Source organism: Balaenoptera acutorostrata, chromosome 19 (genome assembly GCF_949987535.1).
Source record: "Balaenoptera acutorostrata chromosome 19, mBalAcu1.1, whole genome shotgun sequence".
Lineage (NCBI taxonomy): Eukaryota > Metazoa > Chordata > Mammalia > Artiodactyla > Balaenopteridae > Balaenoptera > Balaenoptera acutorostrata.
Window position 1 is genome coordinate 65,775,927 of NC_080082.1, and position 19,957 is coordinate 65,795,883.

The window sequence follows — 19,957 nt, forward strand, 5'->3', positions numbered from 1 at the left end:
AGGGACCGGCAGGTGCAAAGGCTTGGAGGTCGGGTTGAGCCGGGAGGATTCGGGAACCCCGAGATCTGCCTTGTGTGTTCAGGGAACAGAGAAGGTGAGGCAGAGTCGCGCTTGGAATGCCAGGCTGCCATTTTCAGGAGGCCGGGAGCATTGAGAGTTGTGAACAGAAAAGGACTCCCCTGATTTAGGCTTTCAGAAGTTTTCCAAAAGCTGTTCAGAGGGTTAGACTGGTTGCCTCGCGTATAGGTACCAGAATGTGCAGGTGCTTGCAAGGGAGACTGAGCTAGTTCAAGGGAATCTCAAGTCTCCTTTGTTTCTCATGGGAACAGAGAGCAGGGGGCAGGAGTCAGGACTGGAATGGCTTTCTGAGAAGTTGAGTGTGTATTATGCAGGTGATGGGAACAATGGGAAGTTTGGAGCGGAGGAGGGAGGTGATCTGACCCAGCTCTTATCAGGCTCCCTGTGACTGCAGAATGGAGAACCGAATGGGGCGGGGGGGCGGGGGGGCGGTGAAGAAGGTGGTAGGAAAACCAGGGAATACGCTACTGCAATAGTCCAGGTGAGTCTTGATGATGTGGACCAGTGTGGTGACCTTGGAGGTGGTAGACATGGTTAGATTCTGAATTCAATTTTTTCATTAGATCTTCTCAGATTTTCTGATTTTGAAGGTGAGAGTAGAAGTCAGGGATGACCGCAAGGTTTTGGGGTGTAGCAGCCAGAGGGATGGAAGCTCCATCAGTTGGGATCTGGAATTTGGTAGTAGGATTAATTTTCTTTTTCTTTCTTTCTTTCTTTTTTTTTTTTTGACTGCGTTGGGTCTTCGTTGCTGTGCCTGGGCTTTCTCTAGTTGTGGTAAGCGGGGGGCTACTCTTCGTTGCAGTGAGCGGGCTTCTCATCATGGTGGCTTCTCTTGTTGCGGAGCATGGGCTCTAGGCACACGGGCTTCAGTAGTTGCAGCACGTGGGCTCAGTAGTTGCGGCGCGTGGGCCCTAGAGTGAGCGGGCTTCAGCAGTTGTGGTGCGCAGGCTCAGTAGTTGTGGTGCACAGGCTTAGTTGCTCCGTGGCAAGTGAGATTTTCCCAGACCAGGGATCGAACCCGTATCCCCTGCATTGACAGGTGGATTCTTAAGCACTGCGCCACGAGGGAAGCCCCAGAATTAATTTTCAATCGGTATTAGGGTTTTTGTTTTGGCCATGTTAAGTGTATGAGATGTTTCAGAGAACAAATCGGTAGAGGTATTAAGTGGGCAGCTGGACACACAGGTCTAGGTCTCTGGGGAGGGTTTCAGGACAGACACCTGAAGAAGGTGGTGGATAGTATGTGGACCAGGGTGGAGCTGTGTGTCTTGGCTTAGATGGCTAGAACAGAATACTTTTTATTTCTCACAGTTCTAGAAGCTGGGAAGTCCAAAATCAAAGTATTGGCAGGTTGGATTCCTGGTGAGGGACTCTCTTCCCGTCTTGCAGATGGTTCCCTTCTCCCTGTATCCTCACATAGACTTTTCTTGGTAGAAGGAGGTGGAAAGAGCAAGAGATGCCTGTCTTCCTCTTATAAGGGTTCATTCTTACAACCTAATCTAAACCTGATTACTTCCCAAAGGCCATGCCTCCAACTACCATCACATTTGGGGTTAAGGCTTCAACATAACAAATTTTGGGAGGATGCATACATTCAGTCCATAACACTGTGGGTGACATTTAGTGGCGATAATCTTGGTCATGATAGTGTTAATAATAGCCCAGGAAGGGGAGAGTGGGGTCTGAGGGCTGGGCCTTGTCCTTGGGCACCAAGGTGGAGGATGATAGACATCACAAACATAGGTGAAGGAGATAAGTGGTCGTGGGAACAGTGTGGGAAAGAGGATGAGCTACCAGGTGATTTAGATTTCTGAGGGATGAGTGCACATGAGACGGAAATGGCGGCAAAGGAGCAATTGAGGCAAGATTGACAGTGAGGCCAGGACTACTGCTTATTCACTGCTCTATGGGCTCACCAGGGTTTTGCTGTGACCTTCTGTTTCTGGGGGGTTTTAGTCAGGTCGGTGGATTAGTTTAAGGGGCACAAGTGGTCATCTAGGAGAGTCACTGGACCTGGGGTGGAAAGTGTCTGGGACTCTGTTTTGAATGATGGTTAGGAAGGGAGAGGAAGTCTGTGACGGGAGAGCACATCAAGTGTAGCTCATGTGGAAGAGGGACATGGCTGTATGAGATCCACAAGTGGTTCTGGGTGGCTGAGGTTGAAGCAAGGAGCAGAGTCAGGCAGGACTGCCAATGGCAGTGGGGACCAGTGGAGGTCTGGGTAATTGGATTCTGTTTGAATTTGCTGAGCACTCTGTATATGCCACATGTTCCGTGACATGTAGGAAGGAGAGGCAGATGCCTGTGTTGCAGGGCAGGAAAGAGGTGGTGACTGTGAGAGAGTCACGTTGTACAAAGAGTGATGTGGAAAGGGAGTATAAGCTGATGGCCTGAGGGCCCTGGCACTGAGGACATAAGGGTGAAATGTGAGCCCACACCCTTGGTTATGTCCGGGAGGCATGATCTGGGACATCCTAGGAGAATTGCCTCGTAAGAGGGAGTCCTTCCCTGTGTGCCAGGCCCAGAGCATAGATATCATCTGTCTGCCCACCTGCCTGGTGCTGTGGGTGGACAGGGTAATCAAAGGGACCATGAAAAGAGTGTGCCCATCAGTGACACCGGGGCCTGGTATCTCCTCTGAGATGAGAAAGTGGTGGGGGGTGGTGAGCAGGGTAGGAGTGGGTGGGTGGATGAATTTGGGGTCCTGTGAGAGAAGCTGATCATGGAACAAACTGTCCCCATCATGACAGGCCTGTGTGACCTTTGAAGACGTGGCCATTTACTTCTCCCAGGAGGAGTGGGGGCTCCTTGATGAGGCACAGAGGTTCCTGTACCATGATGTGATGCTGGAGAACTTTACACTTACAACATCCCTGGGTAAGGCCTTCATATTCCTCCCAGTGTCCTCAACTGTCCTCTGTCTTTCCCCCTGTCCAAGAGGCAGCTCTGTCCATCCATGGCTAGACCATGGTCTCTGCTAACTTCCCCACTTGCCTGGTGTATGTGCTGTGGGTGCCAGTGCTGAGCTGTGTACACTGCCCCGAGCACTGTACTCCTCAAGCAGCCCCAATGTCTGATACCCCGAGGAATGCAGGGAAGTGTCTGGGAGTCAGTCTGGCAGTCAGCCTAATAGAGCTCACATTTCTTTTCCTCTCCTTGGCAAGATGACTGTGTCCAGATCTATGGTACCTTGTGCCCCATATTCTTCCCCTTTCCTCTTTTTTTTGAGATATAATTGGCATAGGACATATTAGTTTCAGGTGTATTACATAATGATTTGGTATTTGTATATATTGCAAAATGCTCACAACAGTAAGTCTAGTTAACATCTATCACCATATAGAGCTACACATTTTTTTTTCCTTGTGATGAGAACTTTTAATTTTAAGACTTTCTTGTGACTGCCTATATCAGGATTGCAGGCATTGTCATTGTCACTACTTACATATATGTTTTTCTTGAGAGACCCTGTTTTGGGATTTTGTTGTAATATTCTTTCCTTTCCTGTGGTCTGCTGTTTCCTGAGTTGCTCTGAGCCAGTGCTGACCACTCACATGTCCTGTCTTTCCCTAAGGACTTGTTTCATTCCGGTCTCACGTAGTTACAGAACTGGGGTTGTGTGGGGAGAGCCCTGATTGCTTTACAGGGTGAACATGGCAAGTTATTCTCAGAGGAGACCTGGTCCTGGTGAGTGGCAACTGGAGGGGGGACGAGGGGAGGGCATGAAAATGAGGCTGTGTTTAATCATACTGGGAAGCTACCCTGTGTCCACCAGTGTTTTGGTGCAAGTGCCACTGGACGCAAATCATTTCTACACTTTCTTCTGCATACTTGACACTTTTCTGATTTGTCATTTCCAGTTTCTGACTGTCCCCACCTTCCAGACCTGTATGCATCATGTCCCTCTCCACTGCACCATCTGTAGTTTCTCCCACAGTGACTTACACTTATCCAGATACCTCGGAGATGTGGGTTCAGTTCCAGACCACTGCAATACAGTGAGTCACGCAAATTTTTTTGTTTCCCAGTGCATATAGAAGTTATGTTTACATTATACTTTAGTGTATTAAATGCAGTAGAATTATGCCTAAAAAACAATATACCTACTTTAATTTGAAAGTACTTTTTTGCTAAAAAATCCTAACCATTGTCTGAACCTTCAGTGAGTCATAGTAGTAACATCAAAGATCACTGATCACAGATCATCATAACAAATAATAATGGGACAGTTTGAAAGATTGTGAGAATTACCAGAATGTGACACAGAGATACAAAGTGAGCAAATGCTATTGGGGAAATGGCACCGATAGACTTGCTGGACATAAGGTTGCCACAAACCTTCAATTTGTAAAGAAAAAAAACCAGAATGCAGTATCTGCAAAGGGCAATACAACAAAGTGCCATGATAACGACATATGCCTGTAAAGTGTTGTGAGGTGTGCACACATTCTTAAATAGTCCTTGAAAACCAGCTACTCACTTCCAATTGTATTTCCCTGGGCCTGGACATAGCTATCCTTCTGCATAGTATGGACATGTTCCCAGCTGACAAGATCTTGCTGAAGGCTGTTGGCAGAGGAGGGAGTAAGTGATCCTGCCTCTCCTCCCTGTGTTACACCCTGTATTTGTGCCCTTTGTCCTGGAAAGTTACCCTCCTTCTGTGATCTTTAGGGGCCCAGTACTGCAGAGCAGCCCTCCCTTCGAATTAGTGCCTCATCCTGAAAACATTCCCATGGATTCATTAGCACTTTATTAGCATTCCTCTGCTTTCAGATTGTCAGTGTGGAGGAGAGGATGAGGAGATCCCTTCTGAGCAGAGTGTTTCTGGAGGAGAATCACAAGTCAGGACTTCTCAGTCAGTTCCATCGACCCAGAAGACTCATCCCTGTGAGAAGTGTGTCTCAGTCTTGAAAGACATTTTGCAGCTGACTGAGCTCCAGGCAGCATATCTTGGGCAGAAACCATACTTTGGTGGGGGGTCCAGCGGCTTCTGGTTGAATGCAAGCCTTCACCAGTATCAGGAGCATGGCAATGGAGAGAAAAACTTTAAAATGGACGTGGACAGGGCCTCAATTGTGACGAGCTGCAGACTCCATGTGTCAGGGAAGCCCTTCCCCTGTGGGGAGGATGGAAAAGACTTCCTAGCTACCTTGGGCCTTCATCAGCACCAGACCACTCCCAACAGTGAGAAGCCACACAGCAGCATTGAGTCTGGGGAGGCCTTAAACAATGGAAAAAGTCATAACAAGTGGATTGAATGCAGGAAAGTTTTTGGCAACACTCATATACTTCACCACCAGAGAGTCTGCACTGGAGAAAGTCTTGATGAGTGTAGCAAATGCAAATACAGATTTGTTCAGCACCAGCAAATTCACGTTGGAGAAAGGCCTTATGAGTGTAGTGAATGTGGGAAATTCTTTAGCCGTAAAACCCACCTCATTCGACACTGGAGGGTTCACACAGGAGCAAAGCCTTATGAGTGCAGTGAATGTGGGAGGTCTTTTAGCCAGAAATCTGACCTCATTCAACACCAAAGAGTTCACACTGGAGAAAGGCCTTATGAGTGCAGTCAATGTGGGAAATCTTTTATCCAGAAATCCATCCTCATTAAACACCAGAGAGTTCACACTAATGAAAGGCCTTATAAATGCGATGAATGTGGGAAATCGTTTAGCCAAAGTTCTGGCCTCCTTCGACACAAGAGCGCTCACACTAGAGCAAGACCTTATGAGTGCAGTGAATGTGGGAAAGCCTTTAACTGTAAAACCCACCTCGTTCGACACTGGAGAGCTCACACTGGAGTTAGGCCTTATGAGTGCAGTGAATGCAGAAAATCTTTTAGTGAGAAATCTGTCCTCATTCAACACCAAAGAGTTCACACTGGAGAAAAGCCTTATGAGTGCAGTGGATGTGGGAAAGCCTTTAGCCAGAAATCTGTCCTCATTCAGCACCAAAGAGTTCACACAGGAGAAAGGCCGTATGAGTGCAGTGAATGTGGGAAATCCTTTAGCCGCAAAACCCACCTCATTCGACACCGGACGGTGCACAATGGAGCAAGACCTTTTGATTGCAGTGAATGTGGGAGATCCTTTACTCAGAGCTCTGGTCTCCTTCGACACAGGAGAGCTCACATGCAGTGAGTATAGGAAATCCTTTACCTGCAAATCTGACGTTGGTCAACACCAAAGAGTTCACACTGGAAAAAGGTCTTGCACATGCAGTGAATGTGCTTTTTTCTTACTTAGCATCATTGTATTGGACGAAAGTCTCTGTGAGGAACCATCTGCGTGAATTGAATCTCGCGTCAGGATATCCACAGACTAGGGATTGATTCACCGTAAATTTCACGGTTGTGTGGGAAGCATGTGTAACCTGCCCAAGGTCACTGCCAGTTTCTCTGGCAGAAACTATCTCACCTCTAGCATCTGGCAGGCCCTCACAGTTGGCATCAGTCACAAGCGTAGTATGCTCAGAGCAACTGGCCTCTGTGCTGTCCCGTTTGTTGGAGGAAATCGTGAGTATCCTGAGCCCTTATGGAGTCTTCATTCTCTTTTCTCTGACAAGTTAGGGCATGGACCTGACCTGTGTTGGCCTTGAGAACGCTGTCTGAGTTCTGCTGGCAGCTTGCAGAGAAGGACTAGCTTTTTCAAGGACACAGTTGGTCTCGGGTAGTTGTGATGAATGTTTCCAGCTTCCAAGTCACCCAACCAGAAATTGCCTGTTACACGTTGCTTTGGTTAATAATAAAGGCCTTTTTGTTTAAGCACCTTAATTTTGGAAATGCTCTTCACTGTGTGGAATAGTTTGAAAGCACAATAGGACCATCAACTTGAGGGTAAATGACTTTCGTGGAGATCCAAACTTTGGGTGCCTCAGAGGACATGGTATGATGGCCAAATATAGGGCTCTTGTTTTAGCCTAGTTTGCATTGCTGCCAAGGCCTCCTAGGAAAGACTACTTTGTTGTTATAATTTTTTGCCTGGATGCCAGAGGTCTGTGCATTCTAGTGCTTCTGGAGACAACATGGATTCTTTTTTTTCTTGCGCACAGGGCGTAACACACAATGGCCAGCACTACTGAGGGAAACCTTAACCCCAGTTCTCCTCCAAAGCAACCATATACCCTGATACCTGGAATTCCATAAGCTAGTGTCCATAATTGTAAGGCTGCAGGGGCAGGGAAGACCGCAATTGGTACAGAAACACTGGTTACTAGGGAGTGGAGGAGACTGCAGCAAGCTACGTGGAACGTACCACTTCTAAAGGTACATCCACAAATGTTCTACTGACAAGGACTGCAGGATGAGTGTGTCCAGAAATCTCAGGACCTCCAGGTATGTTTACGTTGTGAAGTCATTGGCAGACAAAATAAGGTTTTGGGGGATCCCTCTAGCCTTTCTGAGCTGTTGACCTCAAGGCCATTGCTATACAGGCAACAGAAGAAGGATGGTGAGATACTGTGGTCCAGGCATGTGGTTTTTGTGACCCAGCCAGCAGTCCTCTTGACTCAGCCGGAAATGGCCTTCACTGTTTGCCAGTATTTCCTGTCCCTGAGGAGAGGCTGCACCTCAAGGCATGAGGAATGAGATAGTGGAGTGATTTTTGAAGAGTGGGATATTTAGATTTTTATTGTGAACCACTTTTTAAACCTGCATGATGGTATAATGGGCATAGAAATGTACGTATTTAAAGTGTACAATTTGATAAGTTTTCATATGTATACACTTGTGAAACCATTATTATTATCATAATAATGAGCATATCTGTCACCAGCATATTTTCCTCATGCCCTTTTCTAGTCTCCTTGCTCTCCCTGGCCATACAGACAACCATTTATTTACATTCCTTTACAATAGATTGCATTTTCTAGAATGTTATGATTGATCATAAAGTGTTTACTTTTTTTTTTCTGGCTTCATTGATGCTACATAATTACTTTGAGAATCATTCATTGTACTTACATGAACATTCTTATTTCTAAGAATTCTTAGAAATGGAAGCTTTCTCTTCCATGTATAATTGACTATGTTCATCCATTCATCTGTTTATGGATATTTCAGTTATTTCCAGTGTTTAGCTTTTGTAAATAAGAGCTGATATAAACATTAATTTACAATTACTTATATGGATATGTTTCATTTTTCTTGTATTAATAACTCAGAGTGCAGTACCTCAGTCGTGGGGTAGGTGAATAGTATGACTTTTTTAGACATTGCCAAACTGTAATCTAAAATGTTTGTGTTTTTTTGCATTCCCACCAGCAGTGTGTGAGACTTCTAATTCCTTCACACCATTGTCAATACCTGGTAAGGTTACTCTTTAATTTTACCCTTTTAAAATAAGTGTGTAGAGGTAATCCACTGGTTTTAATTGATTTTCCCTAAGGATTTACAACGTTGAGCATTATTTCATGTGTTTGCTGTATATATCTTCTTTAGTAAGATGTCTATTCTTTTCTTTGTCCTATTTTCTATTTTGTGAATTTGGCTATTTTCTTTTTAGTTACAATAAGACAAACAACAAAGACACGTTGGTATTTTACTTATTCTTCAATGATGTGAGTGGCTTCCTTGCTGCATGGGATAATTGTTTTTGAATACTGGAAGAATATTTTGTTATTTTTTACTTTTTTTTTTTTTTTGATGGAATGCACAGTGTATGGACACCTATACCAAACATTTAAGTTTCATCAGCATTATTAACATATTCTCCATCACTTTTCTAAGTGTAGACATTCAATATATTGCATTCAGTAATACTATAAATCAAGCCTTGGTTTGTAGTGTTTGCCAGTTTCTTTGCTATAAATACCATGAACAATTTCAAACTACCAACCTGATGTCACTGAATAGAGTTGGGAAGAGTTGGCAGTATCACACCATTCTAAACAGAGACATGATTAGAGAGTGATGATGTTTCAATATTTGTAACTTAAAAGAGTTTAATTGATATATAATTGACTTATGTATATATTAAAAATGTCAATTTTGATGTTTTGATGCATAAAATTTCCTTAAGCCCTTTTTAAATTTGTGCTTTTCAACTTATAAGATTTCTGATACAGGATATAGTCTACTGTTTGTAATTGCTATTTTCAAATATACACAAAAGTAGAAAAGACTGTCTTATGGATCCCCAACCTTCTGTCATTGTTTATAGTCATTCGTGTTTCATCTCTCATGCACATTAGTGGGTTCTTTTACTTAAAACCCAGAGATTGTGTTGTTTAATGCATAGTTTCTTGAGAATGCTTCTCTAAAATGTAAGAGTATTTCCATAATGACAATAACTTTCTCACACAAAATAAAAATATTTTAAAGTGTGATAAATATTTTATCAGTGCTGAATTTTATCAATTTTCTCAAAAATATATTTGTTCTTTAAGGCAGACTACAGACGTACCTTGTTTTATTGTGCTTCACAGATACTGTATTTTTTTTTTTAATAAATTGAAGGTTTGTGGCAACCCTGCACTGAGCAAATCTATTGGCACCATTTTTCAAACAGCATTTCGTCATTTTGTATCTCTGTGTCACATTTTGGTAATTCTCACAAGTTTTCAAACTTTTTCATTATTATTATACTTCTTATGAGATCTGTGATTAGTTATCTTTGATGTTACTGGTTTTTTTTTTTTGTCTGTGCCATGCAGCTTGTGAGATCCTAGTTTTCTGGCCATGCATTGAACCCGGGCCCTCAGCAGTGAAAGCACAGAGTACTAACCACTGGACTGCCAGAAAATTCCCAGTTGGTTTTTTTGTTACTTTGTTTTTTGTTTTTGTGATGTTACTATTGTAATTGTTTTGGAGCACCATGAGCTGTACGCCTATAAGATGGTGAACTTAATTGATAAATGTGTGTTCTGACTGCTCCACTGATTGGCCATTCCCCTGTCTTTCTCTCTCTCTTTGGCCTCCCTATTCCCTGAGACACAACAATATTGAAATTAGACCAATTAATAACCCTACAATAACCTCCAGTGTTCCAGTGAAAGGTTGGAGTCACTTCACGTCTTTCACTTTAAATCAGAAGCTAGAAATGATTAAGATTAATGAGGAAGGCATGTCAAAAGCTAAGAGCTTGTACGTCTGTCGGGAGTGGGCCCAGAACAGTATTTATGTACTTTTTCCAAACTTATATTTTTGGCGTTGCTTGGGCCATGCACCTTTTTTTTTTTTTTTTTTTTTTAATTAATAGACTTTTACTTTTTTTTTTTAAGTATTTGTTTTTTATTTATTTATTTATTTATGGCTGTGTTGGGTCTTCGTTTCTGCGCGAGGGCTTTCTCTAGTTATGGCAAGCGGGGGCCACTCTTCATCGTGGTGTGCAGGCCTCTCACTATCGCGGCCTCTCTTGTTGCGGAGCACAGGCTCCAGACGCGCAGGCTCAGTAATTGTGGCTCACGGGCCCAGCTGCTCCGCGGCACGTGGGATCTTCCCAGACCAGGGCTCGAACCCGTGTCCCCTGCATTGGCAGGCAGACTCTCAACCACTGTGCCACCAGGGAAGCCCCATGCATCTTTATAGCAATATGTGTATTTACTAGGAGAGTCAGGATCCAGCAAAAGGAACAGCAAAAGCCAATGTACTTTGAGATTCTAATTTTGAGCTCCATCCACTTAGAGCTACTGGGGCAAAGTTTTAAGGCTTCGAAGCCACCAAGGAGTCAGGTAGTGCTGAGGGAAACCCCTCTGGCTACTCTATGAAAATAGAACACAAGTTTATATCCAGCAATGACCAGGAAATATTTCAGTCCAAACACTGTCATTTCCGGAGGGATCCCTTTGGAGAAAAGAACTAAGCAGTTGGCTAGGACAAGTTGGTTGAGGATTTGGTCTGTGGGTGTGAGACTTCTTCCAGTGATCGAAGTGAAAGTATAAAAACAAAGAAGTGAGGAGTTTCCCAGGATCCCATCTTTCATCTGAGTGAGGAGGATAATCACCCAGTGCAGGTTAGTAGAAACCATCACATCAATAACTTAGGGATAATGTTTAATCGGAGTCAGAAGAATCAAATTGATGTTTGATGCCAGGACAGTAACTGCAGGGGTAACATCCATGCAGGTGTGGAAAGGAGTCATCTGGACACTAATGCAGTCACCCAGAGGCAGAGCTCTCCCCCAGTCCCTGGGGCTCCAGGTACTCCTGCATGCTGGCAGGTTGTGTTCCTTTCTGGAGGCTCTGGGGAACCAGATTCTTGCTTGTTTCGGTTGTTGGCAGAGTTCAATTCTATGTGGTTGTAGGACTGAGGACTCTCAGCTCCCTAGATGCTCTCTGGTTGTGTTGAGGGCATCTGCGAAGTCCCAGTTTCTTCAAAGAGGTTTTTGTGTGACTGACAGCTCTGACCTTTCCATCTTGCTGAGTCAGGACTAAGGTTGCTGGCTGTCAGACGTGTACTGTCCTTAGCTCCTCCTAGGTTCTAGCACAAAGCTGTTATCTCAAAACCAGCAATAGGGCATCAAACGCCCTTATCATACTGCCATATCTCTGACTGATGTCTGCAACTTTCTCCCTGCAGCTGGGAAAGTTTCTCCACTCTTTTAAATTAGTTAATTAATTAATTAATTAATTAATTAATTTATGTTTTTGATGGGTTTTGCTGGATGTTACAAGTACTTTTGTTTTTTTAATTAATTTTTTTATTTGGCTGCGTTGGGTGTTCGTTGCTGTGCGCGGGCTTTCTCTAGTTGCAGCGAGTGGGGGCTACTCTTCATTGTGGTGTGCAGACTTCTCATTGCAGTGGCTTCTCTTGTTGCGGAGCACGGGGTCTAGGCACCCGGGCTCAGTAGTTGTGGCTCACAGGCTCAGTAGTTGTGGCGCATGTGCTTAGTTGCTCCACAGCATGTGGGATCCTCCTGGATCAGGGCTTGAACCCGTGTCCCCTGCATTGGCAGGCGGATTCTTAACCACTGCACCACCAGGGAAATCCTAGTTTCTCTACTTTTAAAGACTTACCTGTATTTTTTTTTAAGATTATTTTCTTTGTATTGTAGTAAAAAATACATAACATTAAATTTATCATCTTAACCATTTTTAAATGTACTGTTCAGCAGGGTTAGATACATTCACATTGCTGTGCAACAGATCTGAGGGGCTTATAAAGACAAGGAAAGGAAGTTTGCATTACAAAGAATTTTAATTGGAATTGGAGGCAGAAAATAGTCTTGGCTGAACATGATTGACTGCTGAGTCCATCACTGAAGGGAGGTCAAAGTCCATTACTGTGACAGGTTCTTGCAGAGCTCTTGGAAGATTTGTGGTTTGGCCCAGATCAGAAGTTCATGGTTCTACCAGTTGAGGACGTGTGTCAGGTTCACCTCCTTAATGGACTCCCAGCACCATTTTATTTTTTTTAACACTTTTTAAAAAATGTTTTATTTATTTATATTTAAAAAGTTTGTTTATTCTTGGCTGTGTTAGGTCTTCATTGCTGCACGTGGTCTTTCTCTAGTTGTGGCAAGGGGGGGCTACTCTTTGTTGCGGTGTACGGGCTTCTCACTGAGGTGACTTGTCTTGTTGCGGAGCACAGGCTGTAGGTGTGTGGGCTTCAGTAGTTGTGGCTTGCAGGCTCAGTAGCTGTGGTGCACGGGCTTAGTTGCTCCGTGGCATGTGGGATCTTCCCGGACCAGGGGTCGAACCCATGTCCCCTGCATTGGCAGGCGGATTCTTAACCACTGAGCCACGAGAGAAGTCCCACAGCACCATTTTAAAAGCCTTGACATAAGTGACTCCATTTTGTTTCACATTTGACACTTGGGATTAGAACAAAAACACTGACGGAAGAGACATGTTCTTATGAGACCTCAGTGCACATGAATTAAAGTGTTTCTTTTTGTCCTGTTAATCTGTCTTGTGTCAGGTTTTTTTTTTTTTTTTTTTGCCACACTGCGCGGCATTCAGGATCTTAGTTCCTGGACCAGGGATCTAACCCACGCCCCCTGCAGTGGAAGCGTGGAGTTTTAACCATTAGACAGCCAGGGAAGTCCCTTATGTCAATTTTATTATTAGTCCAGCCACAAGAACTCAAGAGGGGTAGAGCGGGAAATTTCCCCCTCCTGACATAGCCTTGCCTCAGTCTCCCATAGTCACAGTACCCATTGCTTTCAGATATTCCATATTGGACATAGATGCTCTGACACAATAGAAATGGATTAAAATTAAGACTTTGACATTTACAAATTGGCTTGATAAATGTGACCCCATGTAAGTCAAAACAGGACCTTCAAGGATTAAAACTTATGTGTAATAAAATGGTGATTATACCCCACTGCTTCTCCATTTACAGTCCAATTTTGCTTGTTCTTAAATCTGAAAAAAATAATGAGCACCACTTGATAGATTACAGCAACCTTAATGCTATGGTCCTGTCCATCAAGGTTCCATATCCAATACCCAGTAAAAGTTACTGATTCTATTCAATCAACAACGGGTGAATATTTTTTGCTCTATAGATTTGGCTGACATGTTCTCTTCAGTGCCTGTTTCAATAGTCTCTACTGCAGTTTGTTTCTACCTTAAGAGGGATACAATACACCTTTTCCTGGCTACTCCAACATATTCGTCATTACAAATTTTACTTCCAAATTAAAATCAGCAGGCACTCCTGATAGTGCCCTCAGAAACTCTACCATAGAGGATTTGGCAATTTCTCCTTAAACCTGCTGGAGTCTGGACACATGATGGCTGTAAGTTGACCAAGGGCTTCTGATACAAGAAGCTGGCCTTCTCTGCCCATGCTGTCTGACATTAAAACCACCGATGACTGGCTACCTCCTGGGTCTTCTGGAAATAGAGGCTGTCACAGACCCTGAGCCTGTGACTCTCCGTATTCAGCTGCCCATCATGCTTTGAGTCATGGAAACAACACAGTCCAATCTCAGCACAGCTACCGAGGCCTCTGTAGATTAAAACAGCCTGGAAACAAACCTGGAACCTCTGGCATATTCCACCTGTAGGAGTGGTGGCATCCTCTGTCTTTAGTCACTTGCCAGATTCCATGGTGCTGGAAGGTCACCTCCATTCAGGCCCCTTGTCTACCTGGAGAGCCCCTTGGGATCAACTGAGTGAACTGCAGTGGAAGATGAACAGCACTGCCAACCATCAGACATGGTGGAGCTCAGTGAAATGTTGCTTCTTTCCATCCTTTAGCCAGGACATCCCTGATAGAACACAGGACCCAAGGGACAACACCCTTGGGCAAACTTCAGGCAAGAATCTTAGCATGGGGTGACCTGGCTCACAATGACCACATCTCCACATTTATTATAAACTGTTGGGTCATTACTTAAAAATTGTCCCCTCGGTAAAAATAGCAAGAACCACTAGGAATCTCTTGCCTCACAGTTAAATCAAAATCACACGTCTCCACATGTATTAACGCCACAATATGAGGTCTTGCCAGGATATTCCTTTTTCACTTCGGAGTTATAATTTGAACCTAAACTTCCTCCACGAAAAAACCAAAAACCTGTCAAGTGCAGCTGCACACCATTCTTGTGACTTGATTTTTCTGCTACTGGTCTGAGTACTTTTATCAATTTTCAAGAAGCTCCAACCCTCCAAGGAAGCCATTGTTTCAACTAAACATGGCAAATGCTGAGGTCCACATCAACTCAAGCGGGTACCCTCTTAGAAGGGACACTCCCATCCAACATCCCAGACAACATCATCCTGGCCCAGGAGCTCGTTGCTGGAGATGACATCACCTCAGATGATAACAGTTCAAATGACGTTGTCCCAACCCAAGACCTCGAAGTTGGAGTTGACTTCACCCCTTACACTAAAATCTTCACCCCGGCAATGCCCATGGACTGCCTCTCCTAAGGCACAAATTGGACGCAGGACATGTATTGCATCTCTTCCTTTCTTTTATTATTATTTTTAAAGGCATCATTTATTTATTGAGGCTGCGTTGGGTCTTCGTTGCTGCACACGGGCTTTCTCTAGTTTCAGAGAGCAGGGGCTACCCTTTGTTGCAGTGCGTGGGCTTCTCATTGTGGTGGTTTCTCGTTGTGGAGCACGGGCTCTAAGGCGCGTAGGCTTCAGTAGTTTTGGCGCAGGGGCTTAGTTGCTCCGCAGCATGTGGGATCTTCCCGGAGCAGGGCTCGAACCTGTATCCCCTGCATTGGTTACATGCATGTAAAGAACAATAAATAAAAGCTGTGAGTCAAGTTTATTCAGTATCTTACTGAGAACTATCACCCAGGAGACAGCCTCTCAGATAGCTCTGAGAAACTGTTCTGAAGAGAAAAGAAGGGAGGTCAGGGGACTTCCCTGGCAGTCCAGTGGTTAAGACTCTGCACTTCCAGTGCAGGAGGTCCAGGTTCCATCCCTGGTCAGGGAACTAAGATCCCACATGCCACTAGACACGAGGAATTTTAGTTAATGCTTTTAGTGTTTTTCTAAGTATGGAAAGATGCAAGAATCCAGGTTCATAAAAAATTTCTCCTCAAAAAATGTAACTTTCTGAAAGCCTGTTCTGCCAGTTTTCCCAGAGCACAGACTGCCTCATTCCTTCTCTCTGCCCTGATCTTTTTCCAGGGTGTGCTGGGGATCAGTGACTGCATTGGCTAATGATTCAATCCTTATAGATCCAAATGGCTAGCAGCATTCTTTAGTTGGCACTAACAATGTACATATTTTATGTCCAAATGACTTTATGGAATTGTTTTTCCATTTGTATCTGTAGACTTTGTTTTATTTTATTTTATTTTTAACATCTTCATTGGAGTATAATTGCTTGACAATGGTGTGTTAGTTTCTGCTTTATAACAAAGTGAATCGGCTATACATATACATATATCCCCATTATCTTCTCCCTCCCACCCTCCCTATCCCACCCCTCTAGGTGGTCACACAAAGCACGGAGCTGATCCCCCTGTGCTATGCAGCTGCTTCCCACTAGCTATCTATTTTACATTTGGTATTATATATAAGTCCATGCACTCTCTCACTTCGTCCCAGCTTACCCTTCCCCCTCCCCATGTCCTCAAGTTCATTCTCTACATCTGAGTCTTTATTCCTGTCCTGCCCCTAGGTTCTTCATTTTTTTTTTTTTTTTTAGATTCCATATATATGTGTTAGCATATGGTATTTATTTTTCTCTTTCTGACTTACTTCACTCTGTATGACAGACTCTAGGTCCATCCACCTCACTACAAATAACTCGGTTTCGTTTCTTTTTATGGCTGAGTAATATTCCATTGTATACATGTGCCACATCTTCTTTATCCATTCATCTGTCGATGGACACTTAGGTTGCTTCCATGTCCTGGCTATTGTAAATAGAGCTGCAGTGAACATTGTGGTACATGATTCTTTTTGAATTATGGTTTTCTCAGGGTATATGCCCAGTATGTATCTGTAGACTTTGGGAGCACCTACAATATTACTTTTACCGTCTGGGAACATGCTTCATGGGGTCTGAAATAGTATTTCTGAAAACTTTTAGTGATTACTTGCAGACAACACTCCCCATAAGTCTCCCTACAGCCACTCTAAGAAGTAACGAAAGCCTCCCCTCCAGCTTAGTTAAATCCCTCACAGTGCCTCTGGGTTTGTGGGGGGCGGGGGGGGACCACCAGCTAGAGCCCTAGCTAGACCCTGAGAACTACATTTCCTAGAGGACTGTGCGCCGAGAGGCAGCGTGTCTAAGCCAATGAAAACCCAGGGTAAAGACATTCCTGCGCATGTGCTTCTCATCGGGGAGGGACTTCCGGCCTCCTCCTCGTGGAGTCCATTTTAATTGCTCTGGATTTGTTCTAGTTCCGGAGCGCTCCGTGGGGGCTGAGATGACTGAAATAAGGAGGTCCGAGTGGAGGTGTCCCCGTTGCACAGAGGCGGGTCTGAGGTTCGGCGACACAGCCCGGGGTGTCCCGCATCAAACCCTGGATAGGGCCGGCCGTGGCTGGGTCCCCTCTGTTCTCCCGCCCCTACCGGCCCAGCTCCGCCCACAGAGTCCGATGGCGATGGCGGCGCTAAGGGACCCGCCTCAGGTAAACGCTTGTCCTCCGGGCCCTCACTGCCCTCACCCCACCAGACACTAAATCCCCTGCCCACGTGCCCGCAGCTCAGGCCGCGGTGTCCAGGACGGTGAGGCGGTCGTGGATGGGCTCTGTTTCTGACAGTGTGATGGCGCGTGGGAGAGGGTCACAGGCGGAGGGACCGGCAGGTGCAAAGGCTTGGAGGTGAGACTGAGGCGGGAGGATTCGGGAAACCTGGAACTGTCTTGTATTTGCATGGAGCGGAGAGTGTGAGGTGGACTCACACCTGCACTGTCAAGCTGAGGGTTTTGTACCTCCGTTCTGAGGACCATGGCAGCCATGGTGGGTTGTGAAGAGAAGAGGGATATAGTCTGATTTAGAGTTTGAAAAGCTTTCCAAGAGCTACTCTGAGGGAGAACAGATTGGAATGGGGGTGATGAGGATAGTGAGGCACAGGGAGGTTGAGTCCTTGTCCAACATAGAACTGGGAAGAGGCAGCACTGAGGTCTGAAGCAGAGAGTTTAGTCTTTTAGCCCAAGGTCATCTGGCCTCCAGGGCTGGCGAGGGGTACAGGGAGTTTTGAGCCCCTCGGAATACACCTTTATGGCTGGCTTCTGCCCACAGGTCCCCATGGCTGGAAGTACTTATGGAACCTACACAGGGAAGTGGAGGGTGTCCCAGGCCCTCACTGGTTTGGATCTCACTCATATGAACTTGAGATTGTGGTGTCGTGGGACTCTTCACCTGCCATTCTCCCAGCCCTTGGGTTTGGGGACCTGGGAGAAATCCTCTAGACGCATTCTAGTCCAGGCCAAGGGTTTCATGGAAGAGTTGCTTTCTGGTCATCTGTGGAAAATGGTGTAGAAGGTTATCCCAGAAACAGGTACCAGCATGTTCAAATGTTTGGTAGTGTGTCCACAAACTGGGAACAGGGCACAGCAGGTCTCCTTTCCTTTAGCAACAGAGAACAAGGGGACAGGAGTCAGTCTTGTAATGTGGCTGTCTGAGAAGTTGAGCATCTATTGTGGAGGTAATGGGAGATTTGGAACAGAGGAGGGAGATGATCTTACTTAGGTCTAAACAGGCTCCATCTGGTTACAGAGTGGAAAAACAGACTTTGGGAGGAGGAAGGATGACCAGGGAGGAGGGTACTGCAGAAGTCCTGGTGCGTGTTCATGGACCAGAGTAGTGGCTGTGGAGTTGGAAGAAGTGGTTGGATTCTGTATCCATTATTTAAGAAGGGCTGCCCAGATTTTCTGATTTTGAGGGTGGGAGAGAGAACGGTAAAAGTTAGTGATGGCACTAAAGTTTTGGTCTTAGCAGCTGAAAGACTGGAAGCTTCATTAACTGAGGTGAGATAATCAGTAGTAAGAGTGATTTTCATTGGGGATATCAGGAATTTTGTTTTTGGCTGTGTTAAAATTATGAGATTCTTCAGAGAACAAATGAGTAGTGGCATCAGGTGGGCAGCTGGACACAGAGGTCTGGAAATCTGGGGCATGGTTCAGGATGGAGACATCTGAAAGTGGTGGCTAGTGTCTGCACCAGTGTTGAACTATGGATTGTATTTAGAAAGTGGAATTCAGACCATGGTGATAATGTTATTAGCAGGTCAGAAAGAAGTGTTTGAGTTCCGAGAATTGATCTATTGCTTGGGCACCTGGTTGGGGGTTATGGACATCATAAACACAGATGTGGGAGAGAAATAGCCGTGAAGGGAGTATGTGTGGGACTGGAGGTGTTGGCAGGTATCCAAGACTTCCAAAGGAAGAGTAGACAGACAGATGCAGAGGCAGAGAACTAATAGAGATAAGATGCATTTGCTAGAATTTTGTGGTGGGCTTTGGTGAGATGTTTCAGTAGATAATGTAGATAACATAATGGGCAAACGTGGTCATCTGTGAGAATCACTATGCCTAGTGTGGGTACCATTGTGGCTGGGATTTTAATGAGGGTTAGGTGGAGAGAGGAGGATTGTGGCTGCTGAGGGAATGAGTACAGCCTAGAAGTAGGAGAGGGTTATGGGTATCTGAAATTCACATATGGTTCTGTATGACTGATGTTGAGGCTAGAATTAGAAACAGGCAGAAAGGCCTTCAAATGGTGTTGGGATCCATCAGAGGTCTTGGGTAGAACTGGATTCTGTTTGAATTTGCCAGATTCTCTGGGGTGAGTGTAGGAAGATGACTATAGTGTGGGACAGGGAGTTGGCAGTGGCTGTGAGGATACAACCATGGGGTCTGGAGATGTGAGAGAGGTACATGTGGAGAGAGGGAGCATGAATTGATGGCCCCTGGGCCCTGGTACAGGGGACTTAAGGGTGATGGGTGACTCCACATTTTATTGTGAGGCATGATATGGAAGACCCCCAGGAAATTGCCTGGCAGGAAGAGATGGAGCCATGCAGTTCTGTCCCTGAGCATCTCTCTGATGGCCTCTCTCTGCCTACCTGTCTGTAGTTGCTGAGGGCTGGGCACAGTGATTATTGGAACCGTGAGGAGAGAGCAGTGCCAATGGCATCAGGTTCTGGTATCTCATCTGAAGTGGGGAGCCTGGAAGAAACTTGGGCATGGGCTGGATGTGTGCAGGATGGATTGTGGGTCCTCAGGAGAGAGGACCAGTGGTTTCATCTGTCCCCATCATGACAGGGCAGTGTGACTTTGGAGGACGTGGCTGTGTACTTCTCCTGGGAGGAATGGAGTCTCCTTGATGAGGCTCAGAGACACCTGTACCATGATGTGATGCTGGAGATCTTTACACTTATATCCTCACTGGGTAAGGCCTGCACACCCACCCCTATGACCTGGGCTAGACTTTGCCTTTCTGCTTTTCCTTAGGGGCTGCTCTGTCCTTCCTGCATCCAAACCATGGTGACTACTTCCTTTCCTAGTTCCTTTGGA

At 45.1% G+C, this 19,957-nt stretch overlaps 1 protein-coding gene across 1 annotated transcript in view; it reads left to right on the forward strand.

The window, feature by feature from the left end:
- The window catches only part of LOC103007753 (uncharacterized), a 45,342-nt gene that overhangs the window by 13,449 nt on the left and 11,936 nt on the right, over positions 1-19,957 (forward strand). Inside the window, 6 exon segments of the mRNA XM_057533755.1 lie at positions 2,829-2,955; positions 4,852-6,207; positions 6,210-6,406; positions 8,287-8,383; positions 16,840-17,069; positions 19,706-19,832. Coding sequence (XP_057389738.1) covers positions 2,829-2,955; positions 4,852-6,207; positions 6,210-6,406; positions 8,287-8,383; positions 16,840-17,069; positions 19,706-19,832 — 2,134 coding nt within the window.